General features: G+C 44.6%; 1 protein-coding gene across 2 annotated transcripts in view; it reads right to left on the bottom strand.

Moving 5' to 3' along the window:
• TTC27 (tetratricopeptide repeat domain 27) overlaps positions 1 to 21,395 on the bottom strand; it is an 880,123-nt gene that overhangs the window by 790,886 nt on the left and 67,842 nt on the right. For both annotated transcript variants that reach the window (XM_063917959.1, XM_063917958.1), the window contains one exon: positions 4,862 to 5,033. In XM_063917959.1, coding sequence (XP_063774029.1) covers positions 4,862 to 5,033 — 172 coding nt within the window. The remainder of the gene's footprint in view (positions 1 to 4,861; positions 5,034 to 21,395) is intronic.

Here is a 21,395-nt window from a genome sequence, read left to right as displayed (position 1 = left end):
ATAGGCCCAATTCTGCGAAACCCAGAAACCACTCTCTGCAGAACTATTAACAGAGTTCTCAATTCCTCTCTATCCACATGAAAGATCAAACAAGGTTCTTGTGAGACAAAACCACCACTTCCGACACCCGCCTTGTGGATGTCAAAGCCAAGAGCATGACCACTTTTCAAGAGAGAAATTTTTGTAAAGAAATTATTTGGCCAGACTCCCAACTTTAAACCTGCATCCACACCGGTATGTAAAGTATGGATAAAAACGACCTAGCTGAAAGACTTCCATAGGAGCCTTCCTGGATACACACCAAAAACACATAGTCACGCCCACTACAGTGGTAAAGCTTAGCCGTTACTTCTCTCTTAGCCTGAAGAATTGAGGAAATTACTTCCCTGGGAACACCCTTTCGGTTTAGGATATGGCATTCAACCGCCACGACGTCAGACGCAGCCGCGGTAAGCCTTGAAACACGCCCTGATCTTGTTGTAACAGATTCTCACGTAGAGAAAGAGGGCAGGAATCTTCAATGAGTAAATCATGAAAAACTGGATAGCAACCCTCCTTGGCGAGACCGGATCCAAGAGGATCACCTGAACCTTAGTTCATCACACGTTTATCACCTTCAAACAAAAAATTAAAGCGGAGAGGCCACCTAGACCGACTAAAAAACACCCACGGTGTCACGAGGTTGTCCACTGTTATAGCTTGAGCGTCCCATGACCTGGAACAATATCCCTGAGACCTCTCATTGAGGCGAGACGCCAACATATCCAATTGCGACAATCCTCAAAGACTTGTCCCGTCTGTGAAAACTTCTCGATGACGACTGTATTTCACCCGGATGGAGATCGCGTCAGCAGAGGAAATCTAGGAAATCTATTTCTCCGTCGTTCACCCCCGGAACGAAGACTGCTAATATAGCGTTTACCAGACTCTCCACCCAACAGCAAAACTGTGCATCTTCTGCCATTGCCGCTTTGCTCCTTGTTCCGCCATAGCGGTTTACTTATGCCACTGCTGACCAGTCGTCTAGCAGAACTAACCCGGGCAGAACACGAAGAATACGTTTGTGGAAACTAACTCTAAATCCAAGAAAGTTTATAGCAGACAAGCTTTCCAACTCGACCTTATGCCCTGGAAACACGTCCCTTGCAAGTACTGCTCCTCCGTCTCGGAGATCTGTATGCACGGACACCAGGATCTACACCCGGAACCCGAACCTTCATTCCTCTAGAAGAGAACCGAGCAGACACCACTGGAGCGATGTCCTGGCCGTTAGGATTATATTCAGGTGCATGTGCAGGTGAGACCCGGACCACATTTACAACTGGCCTCTTGAATACCACTCTGGCATTAGAGCCTCTCACCAACAAAGGCCTCTCCGGCCGCAGCCAACCGGTTAAGTAACGGAACACCTTGATGAAATGTCCCAGTAAAACCGATCCAACTCTGGATCTTCAGACCTCTTTTCACATGGAAAAACACAGAACTTTAACCGGTCATTATCTACTCTGAAAACCACCTCCAACATCAGTGTCGTTGGAAACAACAGCCAATCCCTGTGTCGAAGAACAGTCAGAGAGAACGATTTGCACCTTTATACAGGGACCACCGGACAATGTCCTGATCCTGACGCACCTCTGTATGGCGTCGCGTACTATCTTCCCTTCCAGAGTGGAACGGCAAGAACTATTAGAAAAACAGTAAGGGGAAACAACCGTAATTCAGAATGTTCCCCTTTGGATTCTATAAATAACCCACAGGTCCTAGTCTATTCCTGGACCAACTGAAACATAGTAGACGAGTGCCCACCGGAGTGGGGACCAGCCCGATAGACTTAGCAACAAGTGGTGGATGTGGAGGAAACCGAAAACGACATCCACTACTGCGAACCTAACCAGGCTGCAGAACTCTTACCTTTTCACCTTCCACTGTCTGCACAGAAAAGGAAAAAAGAACGGTATCGAACCGGTTAAAACCACTGCATCCCCCCAAAAGAATGCGTCACCAACCGTTGTGACAGAGGCTAACTCACGATGTTAGACCTACCAGCGGAATCCGCCGAGATTGACTGAACAGAGGCCACACCAAATAGCTGTATACCTCCCTCCAGCATCTGCCGGAGACATCCTCCGCATTTTTCCGGTCACACCTCCTGCTGTCACGTGGCAACCTGCTGTAATTTTATAAGGTAGAATACACATAGACAAGCCTACCCACACTGAGTAGGGTAATTCTATCGGATGCCTAACCCTAATACAACACTCCCTCAAGTGCCTACAGAATAAACAAGGTCAAAGTATAGAAATAAAATTTCACTTAGCTGCCTGTGTATGATCCTTTGCGACCGGGCTCTGCGTCAACCAGGAGTTGACGGTCATAATTTTCTCTCCGCGTTGTGAAGAGAATAATATTCTGACTCCATGAGAGGATCGAAACCAACTCGTCACGGCCAACCTAGAGCTTAATCAACAGAGCGACCAGCACATGATAAGAATACCATTATCTCAGCATTCATGGATATACATCATGTAATACACAATAAAACACATATATCCTAACCATGCATATATAAACCTATATCTACATATATACACATATAGATATAACCTATACGCAAGTGGATTGTCCACACCTGTCAGGTCCCTAGTGACAGTAATGTGTTGTGAATGTGTATGACCATGTACTGACATGCCCCCGATGTGGATCTACCAGGAACGTTATGGTCGACAGAAACTTAGTAAATGTCGACAGCAAGGAATAGTAAGCGTGCAAAAAATAATCCCAGAACCCCGAGGGGTCTGAGGGAAGGAAACCAATACAATTTTGATAACACTCCCCCCACATATACCAATAAATAAATATATATATATATATATATATATATATATATATATGTATATATATATGTATGTGTATATATATATATATATATATATATATATATATATATATATATATATATATATATATATATATACACACACATATACACACACACAGGTACAAGGCAACAACAGCCTGATAATATTTTTAACCAGGAAATACCGTTGATGCCGACAGGGCATCCCCAACAACTGTATCTCCCCTATCGTGTTTTCTGTTTTAAGCACACAAACACCAATTTGCTAATACTTAATTTCCCGAATCAAGTACCACCATGCGCCGGCGAAGCCGACAGTTATCCCCACAGCAGCTTGTGACAAAGCCCTCAGACCTGCCGACATATGTCGACTAACCAATAGTGGGTACAAACAGGGAAACATTGAATTTATGTAATATAAGAGTGATTATGCGTCCATTATCAACCATAATGCCATATGACACCCATATAGCTTTAAAAACACTGTGCCCCCCCTCCATCTTACTATCCAGCAAGTCCTGGCGGGGATCTGAAGAAAATGGCGCTGACTCCTCTATGAGGGCTAAGCTCCGCCCCTTCCCGGCGCGCTTAAGCCCGCTCAAATTAAATAAATATATATATACCTAACTGAGCTAGGGAACATATATATATAGGGAGTAATCCCCTATTTGTCTAAAACGCAGCCCAGGGCGCCCCCCCTGCACCCCGCACCCACGGAAGCCGCTGGTGTGTGGGAGCCACGGAGCACAGCGCGTACGCTGCGGTACCCTGGCGGGGCGAAGACACCCGGTGTCCGGGTATGTTCCCCCGCCCGGGATCATTCACTAAATGCTGCCCAGGGCGCTCCCCCCAGCGCCCTGCACCCTGCAGGCCGATGGTGTGTGTGTGGGAGCAGGGAGCGCAGCGCTACCGTTGCTGCTCCCTCCCTTTCGCGGCACACTGGCGGGGTGAACATACCTGGTGTTCGGGCACCAAAGTATGTCTCCCCGCCAGCGATCTACATATTATATATGCTGCCCAGGGCGCTCCCCCCCAGCGCCCTGCACCCTGCAGGCCGATGGTGTGTGGGAGAGCAGGGAGCGCAGCGCTACCACTGTTGCTCCCCCCTGCGGCACACTGGCGGGGTGAACATACCCGGTGCCCGGGCACCTAAATATGTCCCCCCGCCAGCGTTTTTGACCCTCAGCAACATGCCCCCAGGGCGCTCTTCCCCAGCGCCCTGCACGCTGCCAGACACATTGGTGTGTGGGAGCATGGAGCGCAGCGCTACCGCTGCTGTTACCTCCATTACTGAAGTCTTCTGCCGTCACTGAAGTCTTCTTTTCTTCCAATACTCACCCGGCTTCTTTCTTCAGGCTTCTGTGAGGGGATTGACGGCGCGGCACCGGGAACAAGCAGCTAGGCGCACCAAGTGATCGAACCCTCTGGAGCTAAGGGTGTCCAGTAGCCTGAGAAGCAGAGCCTTTAAACTAAGAAGAAGTAGGTCCTGCTTCTCTCCCCTCACTCCCACGATGCAGGGAGCCTGTAGCCAGCAGGTCTCCCTGAAAATAAAAAACCTAACAAAGTCTTTCAGAGAAACTCAGTAGAGCTCCCCTAGTGTGTGACCCATCACTCCTGGGCACAGAATCTAACGGAGGTCTGGAGGGGGGGCATAGAGTGAGGAGCCAGTTCACACCCAGTTTAAGTCTTTATAGTGTGCCCAAGCTCCTGCGGATCCGTCTATACCCCATGGTCCTTTTGGAGTCCCCAGCATCCTCTAGGACGTATGAGAAAAGTGTTTTACTTGGTTTTTTACCACAGTTATCAAACAACCCTCATATTAAACTTCAATTAAAAAAAATATTTAAAAAGACAAGGTGATCTGGAAAACATGAACTGTTGGGTGTCCTTGAACACTGAATTTGGCCACCCCCAATATAAAGTCTTTGGGGAAGTAGACCTGTGGATGTCTATATTGTGATACAAATGCCATACGACATGAACAGTTTTAGTTAGACAAGTTACCTGTCATTGCTTAGTTCTGCAGGAGAGTCCAGGAAGGCAGCAATCTGTCTCTCCAAATACGAGTCAAGATTTTCTTCTAGATTGGGGCTATTAAAGATCTCTTGTACCAATGGGCTAAGCACAATACCCTCATAATTGCCTTCAAAAAACAACTGAAGCAGGGAAGTGATTTCTGTAATAGATAAAAAAACAAAAACATAACTTTAGTAATCATGTGATACGTGTTATTTTGTCATCTAGAGTGTTCACAGATTTCAGTGTAGAGAAGCCGCAGTTCTACATCAATACATACACATATGAATCATATACTGTATACTCGCATACAAAACATATCCTATAGAAGGTTCCTTCCCAGACATTGCAGTCAGCAGCACACGTTAGCGATTGGACACTGATAGCAAATAAACCAACAAGATTTTATTGACGTCAGTACTTTATAGGTCCACCAGGTTGGGTACGGGATACAGACAGTGAGGATGCTGGTGGTCAGAATACAGACACCGGCATCCCGATAGACAAATTCCCAACAGGTGCCTGCACCTAAACTAACCCTAACCCTCCATTCACACAGCCTAACCATAACCACCCTTCCACAGACTAACTCTAACCATCCCCAGCGTATTTACATTTGGGGTTCCAGCGCTGATCTTCTGACCGTCAGGATGACAACTACATCCCGTTCCACCACATGCAGTGATTACTGCAGACACCCTTCTTAGCAAACTGTCCACAGATTGCTGGACAATATGAGGCGGTATGTTTTGCCATTCCACCTTAAGTACAGTGACCTACTGTGACACTGAAGAAGGTCAAGTCGGCCCAGAATGCGCCATTTGCTCCAATTCATCCTAGAGGTTCTCACTTGGGTTAAAATCTGGACTCTGAGCTGGCCAGTCCATCTGGGTTACCAAAATTTCTGTATACCAGTTCAGTGTTGCTCTGGAAGTATGACAGGTGGCATTGTTGTCCAGATAAAAACATTTGTCATTCCCATAGAACTGACACAATTTAGGGAGCACAGAGTTATTGAGAACATCTCTATACTTCTCTTATAACTAGTGTACCCATGCCAAACCAGCTGAAACAGACCCACAGCATAACACCACCATCTCCATGCTTTATGATAGGTACTGTACACTCTGGCATCAGAGGTTCTCATGGCAATCTCCAAACCAAACACGTCCATGTGATCTAAATCGTATAAATTGTGATTCGTCACTCCATAACACTCGATGCCATTGTTCCACATTTTTGAGCTCTTTACACCATTGTAAGTGCTGGGCTGCATTCTTTGTGATTAGAGGTGTATGAGCAGCTGCTTGCCCATAATATCCAAGTGCATGGGCCTCCCTACGAAGTGTTCTTGCCAAATCGGCATGCACAACCCCTGTTCTTTCGCAGCTCCCTGGTTAGCACTCTCCAGTCCTTGGGGTTTCCATAGCGAGGTGCATTCCTGCGTTCTTCTTCCACGCATTAATGACAAAAGACACAGTGGATTTAGGAACCTTCCTAACATCCGCACAGCTACTCATACCTCTGAACGAGCAGCTTACGATGATCCCCCCCTTTTCAAACTCAGTTATATCCTTCGGGCAAGCCATTTTGTCAGCAAATTATCTAATCCAGAGGTTCTCAAACGCGGTTATCAAGACAACCCAACGGTCCAGGTTTTTAGTATATTCATGGTTGGCCAAAGGTGATTTAATCAGTACCTCAGTCAATTTCATTTAAACATCTGTGTTGATATACTTAAAACCTGGACCATTGGGGTGTCTTGAGCGTTTGAGAACCTCTAAGCTAATAAGTGCCCCTCTACCCGTTTACACCTTCCCGAAACACTTGTCTGCTGCAGGAGCACACCATTTTGTATTTGCACAGGTGTGCCCAATCACTTTTGTCTACATAATGTGTATATACACACAAACACATATAAACTGTATATACTAGTAAAAATGACCCAGCATATGCTAGGTCGCAACAGTCTACCGCTACTCCACACCGCCCCGTACTCTGTCTGCTGATCTGCTCTCCGCCCTGTCCTGCTCCACCTTCCACTCCTGTAGCTACACACATACCCATTCTTGGCAGGTTCTCCTCTCTGGCTACGGTCTGTCTCATCACTCTGAAGCCAGGTGCATACTAGATGATATCATCGATGATGTGCCCGATTCGGACACATCATTAACGAAATCACCTAGTGTGTATGCACTATGTTGCTGATTATGTACGCTTCCGTGCATTGTCAGCGACATGCAGGTCCAGCGGGCGATATCGCCAGTGAAGACCATGTTGCACCCCCCAACTTCATTGCACTTGACAATGTTGGCACCCCGCCAGGTCCTGTCGCTGCCGATATCGCCAGGTGCACACATCGGTTAATGGGTACCCGGTTTAACAGAGATAGCCGTAGGTGGAGCAGCACGTGACAGGACAGAGCTTAGAAGATTATAATTTATATTTTTAAGTAAACATTTTTTGCTACTTTTTTTGGTATTTGGGAGAAGAAAGGGAAATATTAATGTTTTAAATAAATAAATAAAAAACATACATATACTTTAACTAAATGTAATATTAAACTATTAATTTTGAATTCTCCAAACCTATGATATCAGAGGTTAAGGAAATGAGAGTAAACACAATACTGCTAGTTTGTTTCTCCCTACTACACCCAAATGTACCAGTCAGGGACACACATTCCTGCAAGGTAAATCCTTAGCCTTAGCAGACAACTAGTTAATAAAGAACATATTTATCCTATAAAATTGCAAAAAGAGAACCCAACAATATTAATCAGCTTGTGTCTGGTACACACATTTGCTCTAAAAAGGATAGTTTATAATGACATGACGGTCCCCAGGGTCAGTTCAGAAAATATAACATTATGACAAACTCAAGAGCCCTGGAATAATGTGTAACCATAATTCACATATACCTGCCTGACCACTGCTTGAGTAGTGCGCCTTGAAAAATAGCACTATAAAAAGCAATGTCTTGAAGCCATTTAGGATAATGATGAAGAGCAGTTTTATCTGAAATGTGACTATGGATCACAAGTTTTACTGCAGCTACTTGGAACTGAACGATGAGGGGATGTTCCGTCCCGCCATGTAAATATATATACAGTGATTTTAAATAATTGCTAATTCCAATGCTCATTATCATACCATTAATCAACTATTTAGACTGAACATTGGTATAATCTCCCTGTAAAACCCATCTGTGACAATACAGCAGTCTTCCAAAGCAATTACTGAAAATGGGTCAAATGTGATATCTTCAGAGGAAAAATAAGAATTTACTTACCGATAATTCTATTTCTCGGAGTCCGTAGTGGATGCTGGGGTTCCTGAAAGGACCATGGGGAATAGCGGCTCCGCAGGAGACAGGGCACAAAAAAGTAAAGCTTTACTAGGTCAGGTGGTGTGCACTGGCTCCTCCCCCTATGACCCTCCTCCAGACTCCAGTTAGGTACTGTGCCCGGACGAGCATACACAATAAGGGAGGCATTTTGAATCCCGGGTAAGACTCATACCAGCCACACCAATCACACCGTACAACTTGTGATCTAAACCCAGTTAACAGTATGACAACAGAAAGGGCCTCTTAAAGATGGCTCCTTAACAATAACCCGAATTAGTTAACAATAACTATGTACAAGTATTGCAGATAATCCGCACTTGGGATGGGCGCCCAGCATCCACTACGGACTCCGAGAAATAGAATTATCGGTAAGTAAATTCTTATTTTCTCTATCGTCCTAAGTGGATGCTGGGGTTCCTGAAAGGACCATGGGGATTATACCAAAGCTCCCAAACGGGCGGGAGAGTGCGGATGACTCTGCAGCACCGAATGAGAGAACTCCAGGTCCTCCTTTGCCAGGGTATCAAATTTGTAAAATTTTACAAACGTGTTCTCCCCCGACCACGTAGCTGCTCGGCAGAGTTGTAATGCCGAGACCCCTCGGGCAGCCGCCCAAGATGAGCCCACCTTCCTTGTGGAGTGGGCTTTTACAGTTTTAGGCTGTGGCAGGCCTGCCACAGAATGTGCAAGTTGAATTGTGTTACAAATCCAACGAGCAATCGACTGCTTAGAAGCAGGTGCGCCCAACTTGTTGGGTGCATACAATATAAACAGCGAGTCAGATTTTCTGACTCCAGCCGTCCTTGCAATGTATATTTTTAAGGCTCTGACAACGTCCAACAACTTGGAGTCCTCCAAGTCGCTAGTGGCCGCAGGCACCACAATAGGTTGGTTCAGATGAAATGCTGATACCACTTTAGGGAGAAAATGCGGACGAGTCCGCAGTTCTGCCCTATCCGAATGGAAGATTAGATAAGGACTTTTATAAGATAAAGCCGCCAATTCAGATACTCTCCTGGCAGAGGCCAGGGCTAGTAACATAGTCACTTTCAATGTGAGATATTTCAAATCCACCTTTTTCAATGGTTCAAACCAATGGGATTTGAGGAAATCTAAAACTACATTTAGATCCCACGGTGCCACCGGAGGCACCACAGGAGGCTGTATATGCAGTACTCCCTTGACAAAAGTCTGGACCTCAGGGACAGAGGCCAATTCTTTTTGGAAGAATATTGACAGGGCCGAAATTTGAACCTTAATGGATCCCAATTTGAGACCCATAGATAATCCTGATTGCAGGAAATGTAGGAAACGACCCAGTTGGAATTCCTCCGTCGGAACCCTCCGATCCTCGCACCACGCTACATATTTTCGCCAAATGCGGTGATAATGTTTCACGGTGACTTCCTTCCGTGCCTTAATCAAGGTAGGAATGACTTCTTCTGGAATGCCTTTCCCTTTTAGGATCTGGCGTTCAACCGCCATGCCGTCAAACGCAGCCGCGGTAAGTCTTGAAAAAGACAGGGACCCTGCTGTAGCAGGTCCCTTCTCAGAGGTAGAGGCCACGGTTCGTCCGTGAGCATCTCTTGAAGTTCCGGATACCAAGTCCTTCTCGGCCAATCCGGAACCACTAGTATTGTTCTTACTCTTCTTTGCCGTATGATCTTCAATACCTTTGGTATGAGCGGCAGAGGAGGAAACACATACACTGACTGGTACACCCAAGGAGTTACCAGTGCGTCCACAGCTATTGCCTGTGGATCTCTTGACCTGGCGCAATATTTGTCCAGTTTCTTGTTGAGGCGAGACGCCATCATGTCTACAATTGGTCTTTCCCAACGGTCTATTAACATGTTGAAGACTTCTGGATGTAGACCCCACTCTCCCGGATGAAGATCGTGTCTGCTGAGGAAGTCTGCTTCCCAGTTGTCCACGCCCGGGATGAACACTGCTGACAGTGCTATCACGTGATTCTCCGCCCAGCGAAGAATCTTGGCAGCTTCTGCCATTGCACTCCTGCTTCTTGTGCCGCCCTGCCTGTTTACATGGGCGACCGCCGTGATGTTGTCCGACTGAATCAACACCGGCTTTCCTTGCAGGAGAAGTTCCGCCTGGCTTAGAGCATTGTAGATTGCTCTTAGTTCCAGAATGTTTATGTGAAGAGACTTTTCCAGACTCGTCCATACTCCCTGGAAGTTTCTTCCTTGTGTGACTGCTCCCCAGCCTCTCAGGCTGGCGTCCGTGGTCACCAGGATCCAATCCTGAATGCCGAATCTGCGGCCTTCTAATAGGTGAGCCTTCTGCAACCACCACAGAAGTGACACCCTTGTCTTTGGTGACAGGGTTATTTGCAGGTGCATCTGCAGATGCGACCCTGACCATTTGTCCAACAGATCCCTTTGGAATATTCTTGCATGGAATCTGCCGAATGGAATTGCTTCGTAAGAAGCCACCATTTTTCCCAGGACTCTTGTGCATTGATGTACTGACACTTTTCCTGGTTTTAGGAGGTTCCTGACCAGATCGGATAACTCCTTGGCTTTTTCCTCTGGAAAGAAAACCTTTTTCTGAACCGTGTCCAGAATCATTCCTAGGAACAGCAGACGAGTTGTCGGGATTAAATGGGATTTTGGAATATTCAGAATCCACCCGTGTTGTCTTAGCACCTCTTGAGATAGTGCTAAAGCTGTCTCCAGCTGTTCTCTGGACCTTGCCCTTATTAGGAGATCGTCCAAGTATGGGATAACTAATACGCCTTTTCTTCGAAGAAGAATCATCATCTCGGCCATTACCTTGGTAAAGACCCGAGGCGCCGTGGACAATCCGAACGGCAGCGTCTGAAACTGATAGTGACAGTTTTGAACAATGAACCTGAGGTACCCCTGGTGTGCGGGGTAAATCGGAACGTGTAGATACGCATCCTTGATGTCCAAGGATACCATAAAGTCCCCTTCTTCCAGGTTCGCTATCACTGCTCTGAGTGACTCCATCTTGAACTTGAACTTTTTTATGTAGAGGTTCAAGGACTTCAGATTTAGAATAGGCCTTACCGAGCCATCCGGCTTCGGTACCACAAATAGAGTGGAATAATACCCCTTTCCTTGTTGTAATAGGGGTACTTTGACTATCACCTGCTGAGCGTACAGCTTGTGAATGGCTTCCAACACCCTCTCCCTTTCGGAAGAGACGGTTGGTAAGGCAGACTTCAGGAAACGATGAGGAGGATCCGTCTCTAATTCCAACCTGTACCCCTGAGATATTATCTGCAGGATCCAGGGGTCTACCTGCGAGTGAGCCCACTGCGCGCTGTAATTTTTGAGACGGCCCCCCACTGTCCCCGAGTCCGCTTGAGAGGCCCCAGCGTCATGCTGAGGTTTTTGCAGGAGCCGGGGAGGGCTTCTGTTCCTGGGAAGGAGCTGCCTGTTGGTGTCTCTTCCCTCTTCCTCTGCCTCGTGGCAGGTACGACAAGCCCTTTGCTCTCTTATTTTTGTAGGAGCGAAAAGGCTGCGGTTGAAAGGTCGGTGCCTTTCTCTGTTGGGGAGTGACTTGAGGTAAAAAAGTGGATTTCCCGGCAGTAGCCGTGGCCACCAAGTCTGATAGACCAACTCCAAATAACTCCTCCCCTTTATACGGCAAAACCTCCATGTGACGTTTTGAATCCGCATCGCCTGTCCACTGTCGTGTCCATAAGGCTCTTCTGGCTGAAATGGACATAGCACTCACCCGAGATGCCAGTGTGCAGATATCCCTCTGTGCATCACGCATATAGATAAATGCATCCTTTATTTGTTCTAACGACAGTAAAACATTGTCCCTATCTAGGGTATCAATATTTTCAATCAGGGATTCTGACCAAACTACTCCAGCACTGCACATCCAGGCAGTTGCTATAGCTGGTCGTAGTATAACACCTGCATGTGTGTATATATTCTTTTGAATAACTTCCATCTTTCTATCTGATGGATCCTTAAGTGCGGCCGTCTCAGGAGAGGGTAACGCCACTTGTTTGGATAAGCGTGTGAGCGCCTTGTCCACCTTAGGGGGTGTTTCCCAGCGCGCCCTAACCTCTGGCGGGAAAGGGTATAATGCCAATAACTTTTTTGAAATTATCAACCTTTTATCAGGAGCAACCCACGCTTCATCACACACGTCATTTAATTCTTCTGATTCAGGAAAAACTGTTTGTAGTTTTTTCACACCATACATAATACCCTGTTTTACGGTATCTGTAGTATCAGCTAAATGTAACGTCTCCTTCATTGCCAAAATCATATAACGTGTGGCCCTACTGGAAAATACGTTTGAATTTCTACCGTCGTCACTGGAATCAGTGCCCGTGTCTGGGTCTGTGTCGACCGACTGAGGCAAAGGGCGTTTTACAGCCCCTGACGGTGTTTGAGGCGCCTGGACAGGCATTAATTGATTGTCCGGCCGCCTCATGTCCTCAACTGACTGTTTAAGGGAAGATAAACCATCACGTAATTCCACAAATAAAGGCATCCATTCTGGTGTCGACCCCCTGGGGGGTGACATCTGCATATTTGGCAATTGCTCCGCCTCCACACCAATATCGTCCTCATACATGTCGACACCACGTACCGACACACACCGCAAACGCACAGGGAATGCTCTAATGAAGACAGGACCCACTAGCCCTTTTGGGGAGACAGAGGGAGAGTCTGCCAGCACACACCACAAAGCGCTATATATACAAGGGATATCCTTATATTAAGTGCTCCCTTATAGCTGCTTTAATATATATATATATAGCCATTAATGTGCCCCCCCTCTCTGTTTTACCCTGTTTCTGTAGTGCAGTGCAGGGGAGAGACCTGGGAGCCGTTCTGACCAGCGGAGCTGTGACAGAAAATGGCGCCGTGTGCTGAGGAGATAGGCCCCGCCCCTTTTTCGGCGGGTTCTTCTCCCGCTATTTTTCCAGTCAGGCAGGGGTTAAATATCTCCATATAGCCCCTATGGGCTATATGTGAGGTATTTTTAGCCTTGTATAAGGTTTATATTTGCCTCTCAGAGCGCCCCCCCCCAGCGCTCTGCACCCTCAGTGACTGCCCAGTGAAGTGTGCTGAGAGGAAAATGGCGCACAGCTGCAGTGCTGTGCGCTACCTTATGAAGACTGAGGAGTCTTCAGCCGCCGGTTTCCGGACCTCTTCACGCTTCAGCATCTGCAAGGGGGTCGGCGGCGCGGCTCCGGGACCGGACTCCACGGCTGGGCCTGTGTTCGATCCCTCTGGAGCTAATGGTGTCCAGTAGCCAAGCAGCAAATCCACTCTGCATGCAGGTGAGTTTACTACTTTCCCCCTAAGTCCCACGTTGCAGTGATCCTGTTGCCAGCAGGACTCACTGTAAAGAAAAAAACCTAAACTAAACTTTCTCTAAGCAGCTCTTTAGGAGAGCCACCTAGATTGCACCCTTCTCGTTCGGGCACAAAATCTAACTGGAGTCTGGAGGAGGGTCATAGGGGGAGGAGCCAGTGCACACCACCTGACCTAGTAAAGCTTTACTTTTTTGTGCCCTGTCTCCTGCGGAGCCGCTATTCCCCATGGTCCTTTCAGGAACCCCAGCATCCACTTAGGACGATAGAGAAATGATATTTCAGTTCCAAATGCTACCATTCCTGATGACATATACCCAATGCACAGTGGTACACAGAATTACAGACATACCATTATAAAATGTCATATGTTCTCTGTGCTGATCAGTTTGCTCTTACACCCTTATTTTAAAAAGTTCATAAAAAGAGAACAGTGTAAATGCAAGGGTGATATCACCGCTATTTAGATATCTTTGAAAAAGTCCTCTGACAAAAATGTGTCTGATTGGGAGGTGTTCTACAAGAGATGTCTCATTGGGTTGGGTATGCGTGACCGGAGGTAGGGCTCCCATCCGCCCGAATGCCAACAGTGTGGTGAGCGCAACAGAGCCTCTTGTGGGCTTGCTGCGCTCGCCATGCTGCGGGGACGGTGGCTTGCTGCGCTCGCCACGGTTCTATTCCCACTCTATGGGTGCTGTGGACACCCACAAGTGGGAATAGACCCTGTATGTCAGGATGTCGTGTGTCGGCATTTTAAGCCGACCACCGGGCTCCTGACTGCTGGTAACATAACCGCATCCAGTCTCATTAACTGATTCATGTATAGGACACTTAACTTTGGAGGGAGAATATGAACACACAGGGACATGTGTAGTAGGGTCCAAGTTTCCCGGAGAGACAGGATGCCAGCCAATCTTGGACGTTTAGTAAAGGGGCAATCGTTTACAAGGCAAAACCATCCCTTGGAAATGATTTATGCTTTTAAAAAAACATCCGAGATTGCCCAGCATCCCGCACTTTCTGCAAACTCAGACCTTATTACATATGTCTCACAGACTGTGGGTAAAGTCTGACTAAAACCGAAACTGTGGATACTTGTCACATGTCCTATATCTACATTTATGACCCTATCCGTTTGATAGACAGTGTCTAGTTAGACAGTCAATAGATAGACACCATATATTAGACAGACATTAGGTCGACAGGGTCAAAAGGTCGACATGGAAAAGGTCGACGGGTCAAAAGGTCGACGGGTCAAAATGTCGACATGGTGAAAAGGTCGACATGAAAATGGTCGACATAAAAAGATAGACAAATGGTTTTTTTTATGTAACATGTTTTTGGATTATTTCATACTTTCTCTATCCATGTCGGCATAGAGTTGGTTATAAACCTTGTGGCGAGCGCAGCGAGCCACCGTGCCCGAAGCGTGGCGAGCGTATGCCTTTCTACAGTTGGGGGTCCCAGATGACAAAACTATCCACACAAACCACAAAAATGCAAAAAACATGGTGTCTACCTTTTTCATGTCGACCATTTTCATGTCAACCTTTTCCATGTTGACCTTTTGACCCTGTCGATCTAATGTCTGTCTAACATATGGTGTCTATCTATTGACTGTCTAACTAGACACTGTCTATCTATCATACCGGAACCATTTATGACATGCTGCTATTACTTGATATTAGATTTGATTTTTAAAATAATTACATTTGTAGGTGATATTCTTTTGCTCTGAAAAGGATGCCTTGGTTTGAATGACCTATTGTAAACACAGTGATAGCTGCTCAATCAGTCTGGCAGCACATATCAGGTGCATGAAAGGGAGGGGTCACAGCAAACAGTAAGGAGGTGCTTTTTTACCCCCTGGTATCCACTTGCACACTTGAGAACTATATGGTAATAGAAGTTCAGAGATACAGTGCCTTGCTAATGTATTCACCCCCCCTTAACATTTTTCATGTTTTGTTGCCTCGCAACCTGGAATTAAAATGGATTATTTTAAGGTTTGCATCATTTCAATTACAGAACATGCCTATAACTTTGAAGATTTATTTTTTTTTTTTTATTGTGAAGCAAACAACAAATAGGACAAAATAACAGAAAACTTCAGCATACATAACTATTCTCCCCCCTAAAGTCAGTTTTTTGTCGAGCCACCTTTTGCGACAATTACAGCTGCAAGTCGCTTTGGATAAGTCTCTATGAGCTTGCCACATCTTGCCACTGGGATTTTTGCCCATTCCTCAAGGCAAAACTGCTCCAGCTCCTTCATGTTGGATGGTTTCCACTTGTGAACAACAATCTTCAAGTCTGACCACAGATTTTCAATTGAATCGAGATCTGGGCTTTAACTAGGCCATTCCAATACATTTAAATGTTTCCCCTTAAACCACTCGAGTGATGCTTTAGCAGAATGCTTTGGGTCATTGTCCTGCTGGAAGGTGAACCTCCGCCCCAGCCTCAACTCACAGGCAGACTGAAACAGGTTTTGCTCAAGAATATCCCTGTATTTAGCACCATCCATCTTTCCAAAGACTCAAAACAGTTTACCAGTCCTTGCTGCTGAAAAACATCCCCACAGCATGATGCTGTCACCACCATGTTTCACTGTGGGGATGGTGTTCTTGGGGTAATGGGATGTGTTGAGTTTGAGCCAGACAAAGCGTTTTCGTTGGTGGGCGAAAAGTTACATTTTAGTCTCATCTGACCAGAGCACCTTCCTCCATACATTTGGGGAGTCGTTCACATGCCTTTTGACAAACTCAAAATGTGCCTTCTTGTTTTTTTAATGGCTTTTTACTGGCCACTCTTCCATAAAGCCCAGCTCTATGGAGTGTACGGCTTATTGTGGTCACATGCGCAGATACACTAGTCTCTGCTGTGGAACTCTGCAGCTCATTCAGGGTTACCTTTGGTCTCTGTGCTGCCTCTCTTTTTAATGCCCTCCTTGCCCGGTCTGTGAGTTTTGGTGGCCAGCCCTCTCTTGGCAGGTTTGTTGTGGTACCATGTTCTTTCCGTTTGAAAGAGAGAGATCCTTGGTCTTCATGGTGTGATGCCTCTTGCTTAGTGGTGTTGCAGCCTCTGGGGCCTTTCAGAGGTGGTGTGTTTATACTGACAGATCATGTGACACACTTAGATTGCACACAGGCGGACTTCATTTCACTAATTGTGTGACTTCTGAAAGTAATTGGTTGCACCAGAACTTTTGAGGGGGTTCATAGCAAAGGGGGTGAATACATATGCACATGCCAAATTTTATTTATAAAAACCATTTTTTATATACATTTTTCTCATTTCACTTCACCAATTTGCGCAGATTACAGGTTGTAATGTAACAAAATAGATAAAAAGCAAAGGGGGGTGAATACTTTAGCAAGGCAATGTATTTGTTGCATGTATTTGCAAATACATGGAAAGCTGCTGAGACCCTTCAGTTTTCGGTTTGCCATGATCCCTCCCTTTCATGTACCTGATAAGTGCTGACAGACTGATTTAGCAGCTATCACTGTGTTTGCTGTTGTGAGAGGCATTGTATGAAATCAGCATTTGGAAGGCATGCGGATTTATGTAGTACTACTTGGAGATCCCAGGGGTGGCTCCTAGGTAAGCTAGCCCTCAATTTGGATGTATTTCTGTATTATCATGAGGCCTTAGAATAGACAATTACATGACCCTACGTGGGAACTATTATCATGCAGTAGGGACTGCCAATAAACAGAAAAGCTGTGAATGGTCTCAGCAGCTTTCCATGTATTTGCAAATACATGCAATTATTATCTATGAATTTGTATTACCATATATTTTTCAAGCATTGTTGCAAGTACTATTTAGTGTACAAGAGATACCAGGAAAGGGGCACCCCCTTACTGTTTTCTGATTGAATTACTAATGTAAGCCTCTTAGATGTATGGAACTTTCAGTTTGTTAATAGAACTAATCACTTTGACATTAGGTTTTTTTTTTTTGTTTTGTTTTTTTGAGGCAGTGGTACTGTAAACTACTCTGTAGTAGAGTTATCTCTGTACACTATCGGTACTATAGTCTGTTTATTATGTTTATTCAGAAATAATGTAGACCTTAAGATTATATGGATATTCATTTATTTGAATGTCCTAATAATTTGTATTAAAATTTATGAAATTACTCCTATATATATATATATATATATATATATATATATATATATATATATATATATATACACATACAGGTTGAGTCTCCCTTATCCAAAATGCTTGGGACCAGAGGTATTTTGGATATCGGATTTTTCCGTATTTTGGAATAATTGCATACCACAATGAGATATCATGGTGATGGGACCTAAATCTAAGCACAGGATGCATTTATGTTACATATACACCTTACATTTTTTATAAAACTTTGTGCATTAAACAAAGTGTGTGTACATTCACACAATTCATTTATGTTTCATATACACCTTATACACAAAGCCTGAAGGTCATGTAATACAATATTTTTAATAACTTTGTGTATTAAACAAAGTTTGTGTACATTGAGCCATCAAAAAACAAAGGTTTCACTATCTCACTCTCACTCAAAAAAGTCTGTATTTCGGAATATTCCGTATTTTGGAATATTTGGATATGGGATACTCAACCTGTATATATATATATATATATATTGGTAGAATAATAGCCATCAAAATAAATCTCCTACCGCGGGTTATCTATTTCACACTGCCGATTAGTGTACCGAACAACGTCGTCTTCCACCTCGACAAATGGTTTGTGCAGTTTGTTTGGAAGAAAAAGAACCCAGTACTGTATTTTTTTTATTTTTTTTTTACAAAGAGAGACTTCCAATGCTGGCCGAGGGTTCCCATATGTTAATCTGTATTATTTGGCTGCGCATCTTAGCCAGGCCATGGCATGGTTTGCTCCTACTACCTCCTTGAGATAGGTGGAATTAGAAATTGCTGCTTTCAAGCTTGTTTCTGTTCCCTCTATACTAGGGATCTCCCCTAAGCACCGCCGATTGTCTCTTTCTCATCTCACCCAATAGGCAACTTAACTTGTACGATTTGTGATCAATGTACTGTACATGTAGGTTTAAACTTCTGTCCACCCCTTCCCCTCTCATCCCTCTCTGGGACAATCCACTGTTTACTCCTGGGCTTTCTGCGTCTCTATCTGCACCTTGGAGTATGAGGTTTGTGGCAGATACGGTGATAGTTGGCACATATAAGAGTCTGGGGGAATTACAGAATAAGATTTCTCTCCAGCTGAAACATCTTGTTACATCCTATGCTGTTTAGTATGACCTCACTTTATGACCTCGTTATAACAGATATGTCTGAACTCCGTCAAGAACTGTATGATTGCGTCTTTATATGTCCCATTGCTGCATCCCCCCCACTCCAAAATATAGTTACAATGGGAAACTGATCTTGGGGCTACCCCAGAGGAGGAGGATTCCTGATTCAAAATTCGGGAACGGGTCTCTAAATCATTTATCTCTACACAAATAAAAGAAAATGCCTATAAGGTTTATTTTCATTGGTATTTGGTACCTGTCAGATTGCTCCCTATAGCAACTCTGGATAAACCATCAGATAGACTAGTCTTTCAGATCTTTAATGATGCCTTATAGCTTCTCATTGGAATCTTCTCGAACCTCCCTTCAAATGATTATTAACAAGATCTGGCATATAGTCACTATGGAAAAGATAACAGCCTATTGTCATAATAAATCACCTATATTTATTCAAATTTGGAGTTCCTGGTTTGCCCTTAGTCAGTCCCCTCCACCGGTACTGCTCCTCGGAATAATATGAATCTTTTATTCTAATTTCACTTGACCATTATAGACCTCACTTGCTGAACACCTTTACAAATTGTTAGAGTTCTGTCCAATTTACTCCTTCTATGGTCCGTTTTTCTTTTTGACCCTGGGTGCAAGTTTCCCTTCCTCTCTCTCGCTATATATATATATATATATATATACACACACACACACACACACACACACACACACGGTCGACCAATGACCGGCGCCTCTCCACTACCCTGGTCACTGCTTCCCATGCTCGAGTTCAAGATTTTGCCCGTGCTGTACCTCTTCAGTGGAACGTGCTCTCCCACTCCATTAGACTCTCCCCGACCTTGCAAAGCTTTCAACAGGCACTTAAAACCCACCTATTCATCAAAGCGTGCCCTTCCAATGGATAACCTAGTCCTGAGGCTGCTCCTCCATCCCCCCTGCCTCATGCCTTGACCATCTCTGCTTTGCTTACATCCTGCCATCAGGCTACCTCCTGCTTGCTTGCACCTCATGTCATCTGTCGCCCCTTCCTACTAGACTGTTAGCTCCTCAGAGCAGGGCCCACTTTCCTCTTGTTGTCAAAACCCTCTTCTCGACACATTTCACTCACAGCCCTCTCCTACACAGCGACTATCTTTACCCGCTTTTTCTCCTGCTGGTAAAGGCTCATCTCTATCTATGGCCACCAGCTCCTAGTAGTACAATGATCACTCAATCGCTACTTACATCTCAGCTGTATTATGTTTTGAGAATTGTGGTGCTCTTTGTTACCTGTAGTCTATTTTTGTTATTTATTTACGGTAATGTTAAGTTTGGTCTCCCTGTGCTGTCCTTTGTACGGCGCTGCGAAACACTTGTGGTGCCTTATAAATAAAATTATGTAATAATATACAGGTTGAGTATCCCATATCCAAATATTCCGAAATACGGAATATTCCGAAATACGGACTTTTTTGAGTAAGAGTGGGATAGTGAAACCTTTGTGTTTTGATGCCTCACTGTACACAAACTTTGTTTAATACACAAAGTTATTAAAAATATTGTATTAAATGACCTTCAGGCTGTGTGTATAAGGTGTATGTATAACATAAATGAACTGTGTGAATGTACACACACTTTGTTTAATGCACAAAGTTATAAAAAATACTAGCTAAAACTACCTTCAGGCTGTGTGTACAAGGTGTATATGTAACATAAATGCATTCTGTGCTTAGATTTAGGTCCCAACACCATGATATCTCATTATGGTATGCATTTATTACAAAATACGGAAAAATCCGATAACCAAAATACCTCTGGTCCCAAGCATTTTGGATAAGGCAGAGGTTCTCAAACTCGGTCCTCGGGGGCACATACAGTGCATGTTTTGCAGGTAACCCAGCAGGTGCACAGGTGTATTAATTACTCACTGACACATTTTAAAAGGTCCACAGGTGGAGCTAATTATTTCACTTGCGATTCTGTGAGGAGACCTGCAAAACATGCACTGTGTGTGCCCCCGAGGACCGAGTTGGAGAACCTCTGGGATAAGGGATACTCAACCTGTATAAAAACTTTCTTCTTTACATGTTATAGTTGCTTTATTGCCATGGTCTTATATGTATGCTATTGTCCTTGCCATAAGAGGGACATATCTTTAGCATCTTTTTTGGTCTTTGCATTTATCTTTCATGGTTTCTGTTCCTCTGTGTCATTGAATTGTAAACTGAAATAAAACTACAGTAAAAAAAAAAAAAAAAAAAAAAAAAAATGCAGCTTACAGGATTTTACTGGTACCAGCTATAGAATGGAACATGCTGCTTTACCAGCAAGGTTACACTTATATTGCAGACACAGTTAAAATGCTTTACAGTGTCGGCAAACATACCGCTCTCAGTCGACATAACGACTGTCAATCAAGCATCTGTATTCCTCCTGGTCTTAGGTAATATAAATAACAAATGACTTGCTAATATAACAAGGTTAAATGTTAAAGAAAAGTTTTCAGTGGTGTTAATCAGGCATGTTTAATAAATGCCGATTGTCAAAATAGCGTGAGAAAGCATGCTCAAATGCTAGGTT

The sequence above is a fragment of the Pseudophryne corroboree genome, chromosome 4 (assembly GCF_028390025.1).
Source record: "Pseudophryne corroboree isolate aPseCor3 chromosome 4, aPseCor3.hap2, whole genome shotgun sequence".
Lineage (NCBI taxonomy): Eukaryota > Metazoa > Chordata > Amphibia > Anura > Myobatrachidae > Pseudophryne > Pseudophryne corroboree.
This window is presented reverse-complemented; position numbering and strand designations above follow the sequence as displayed.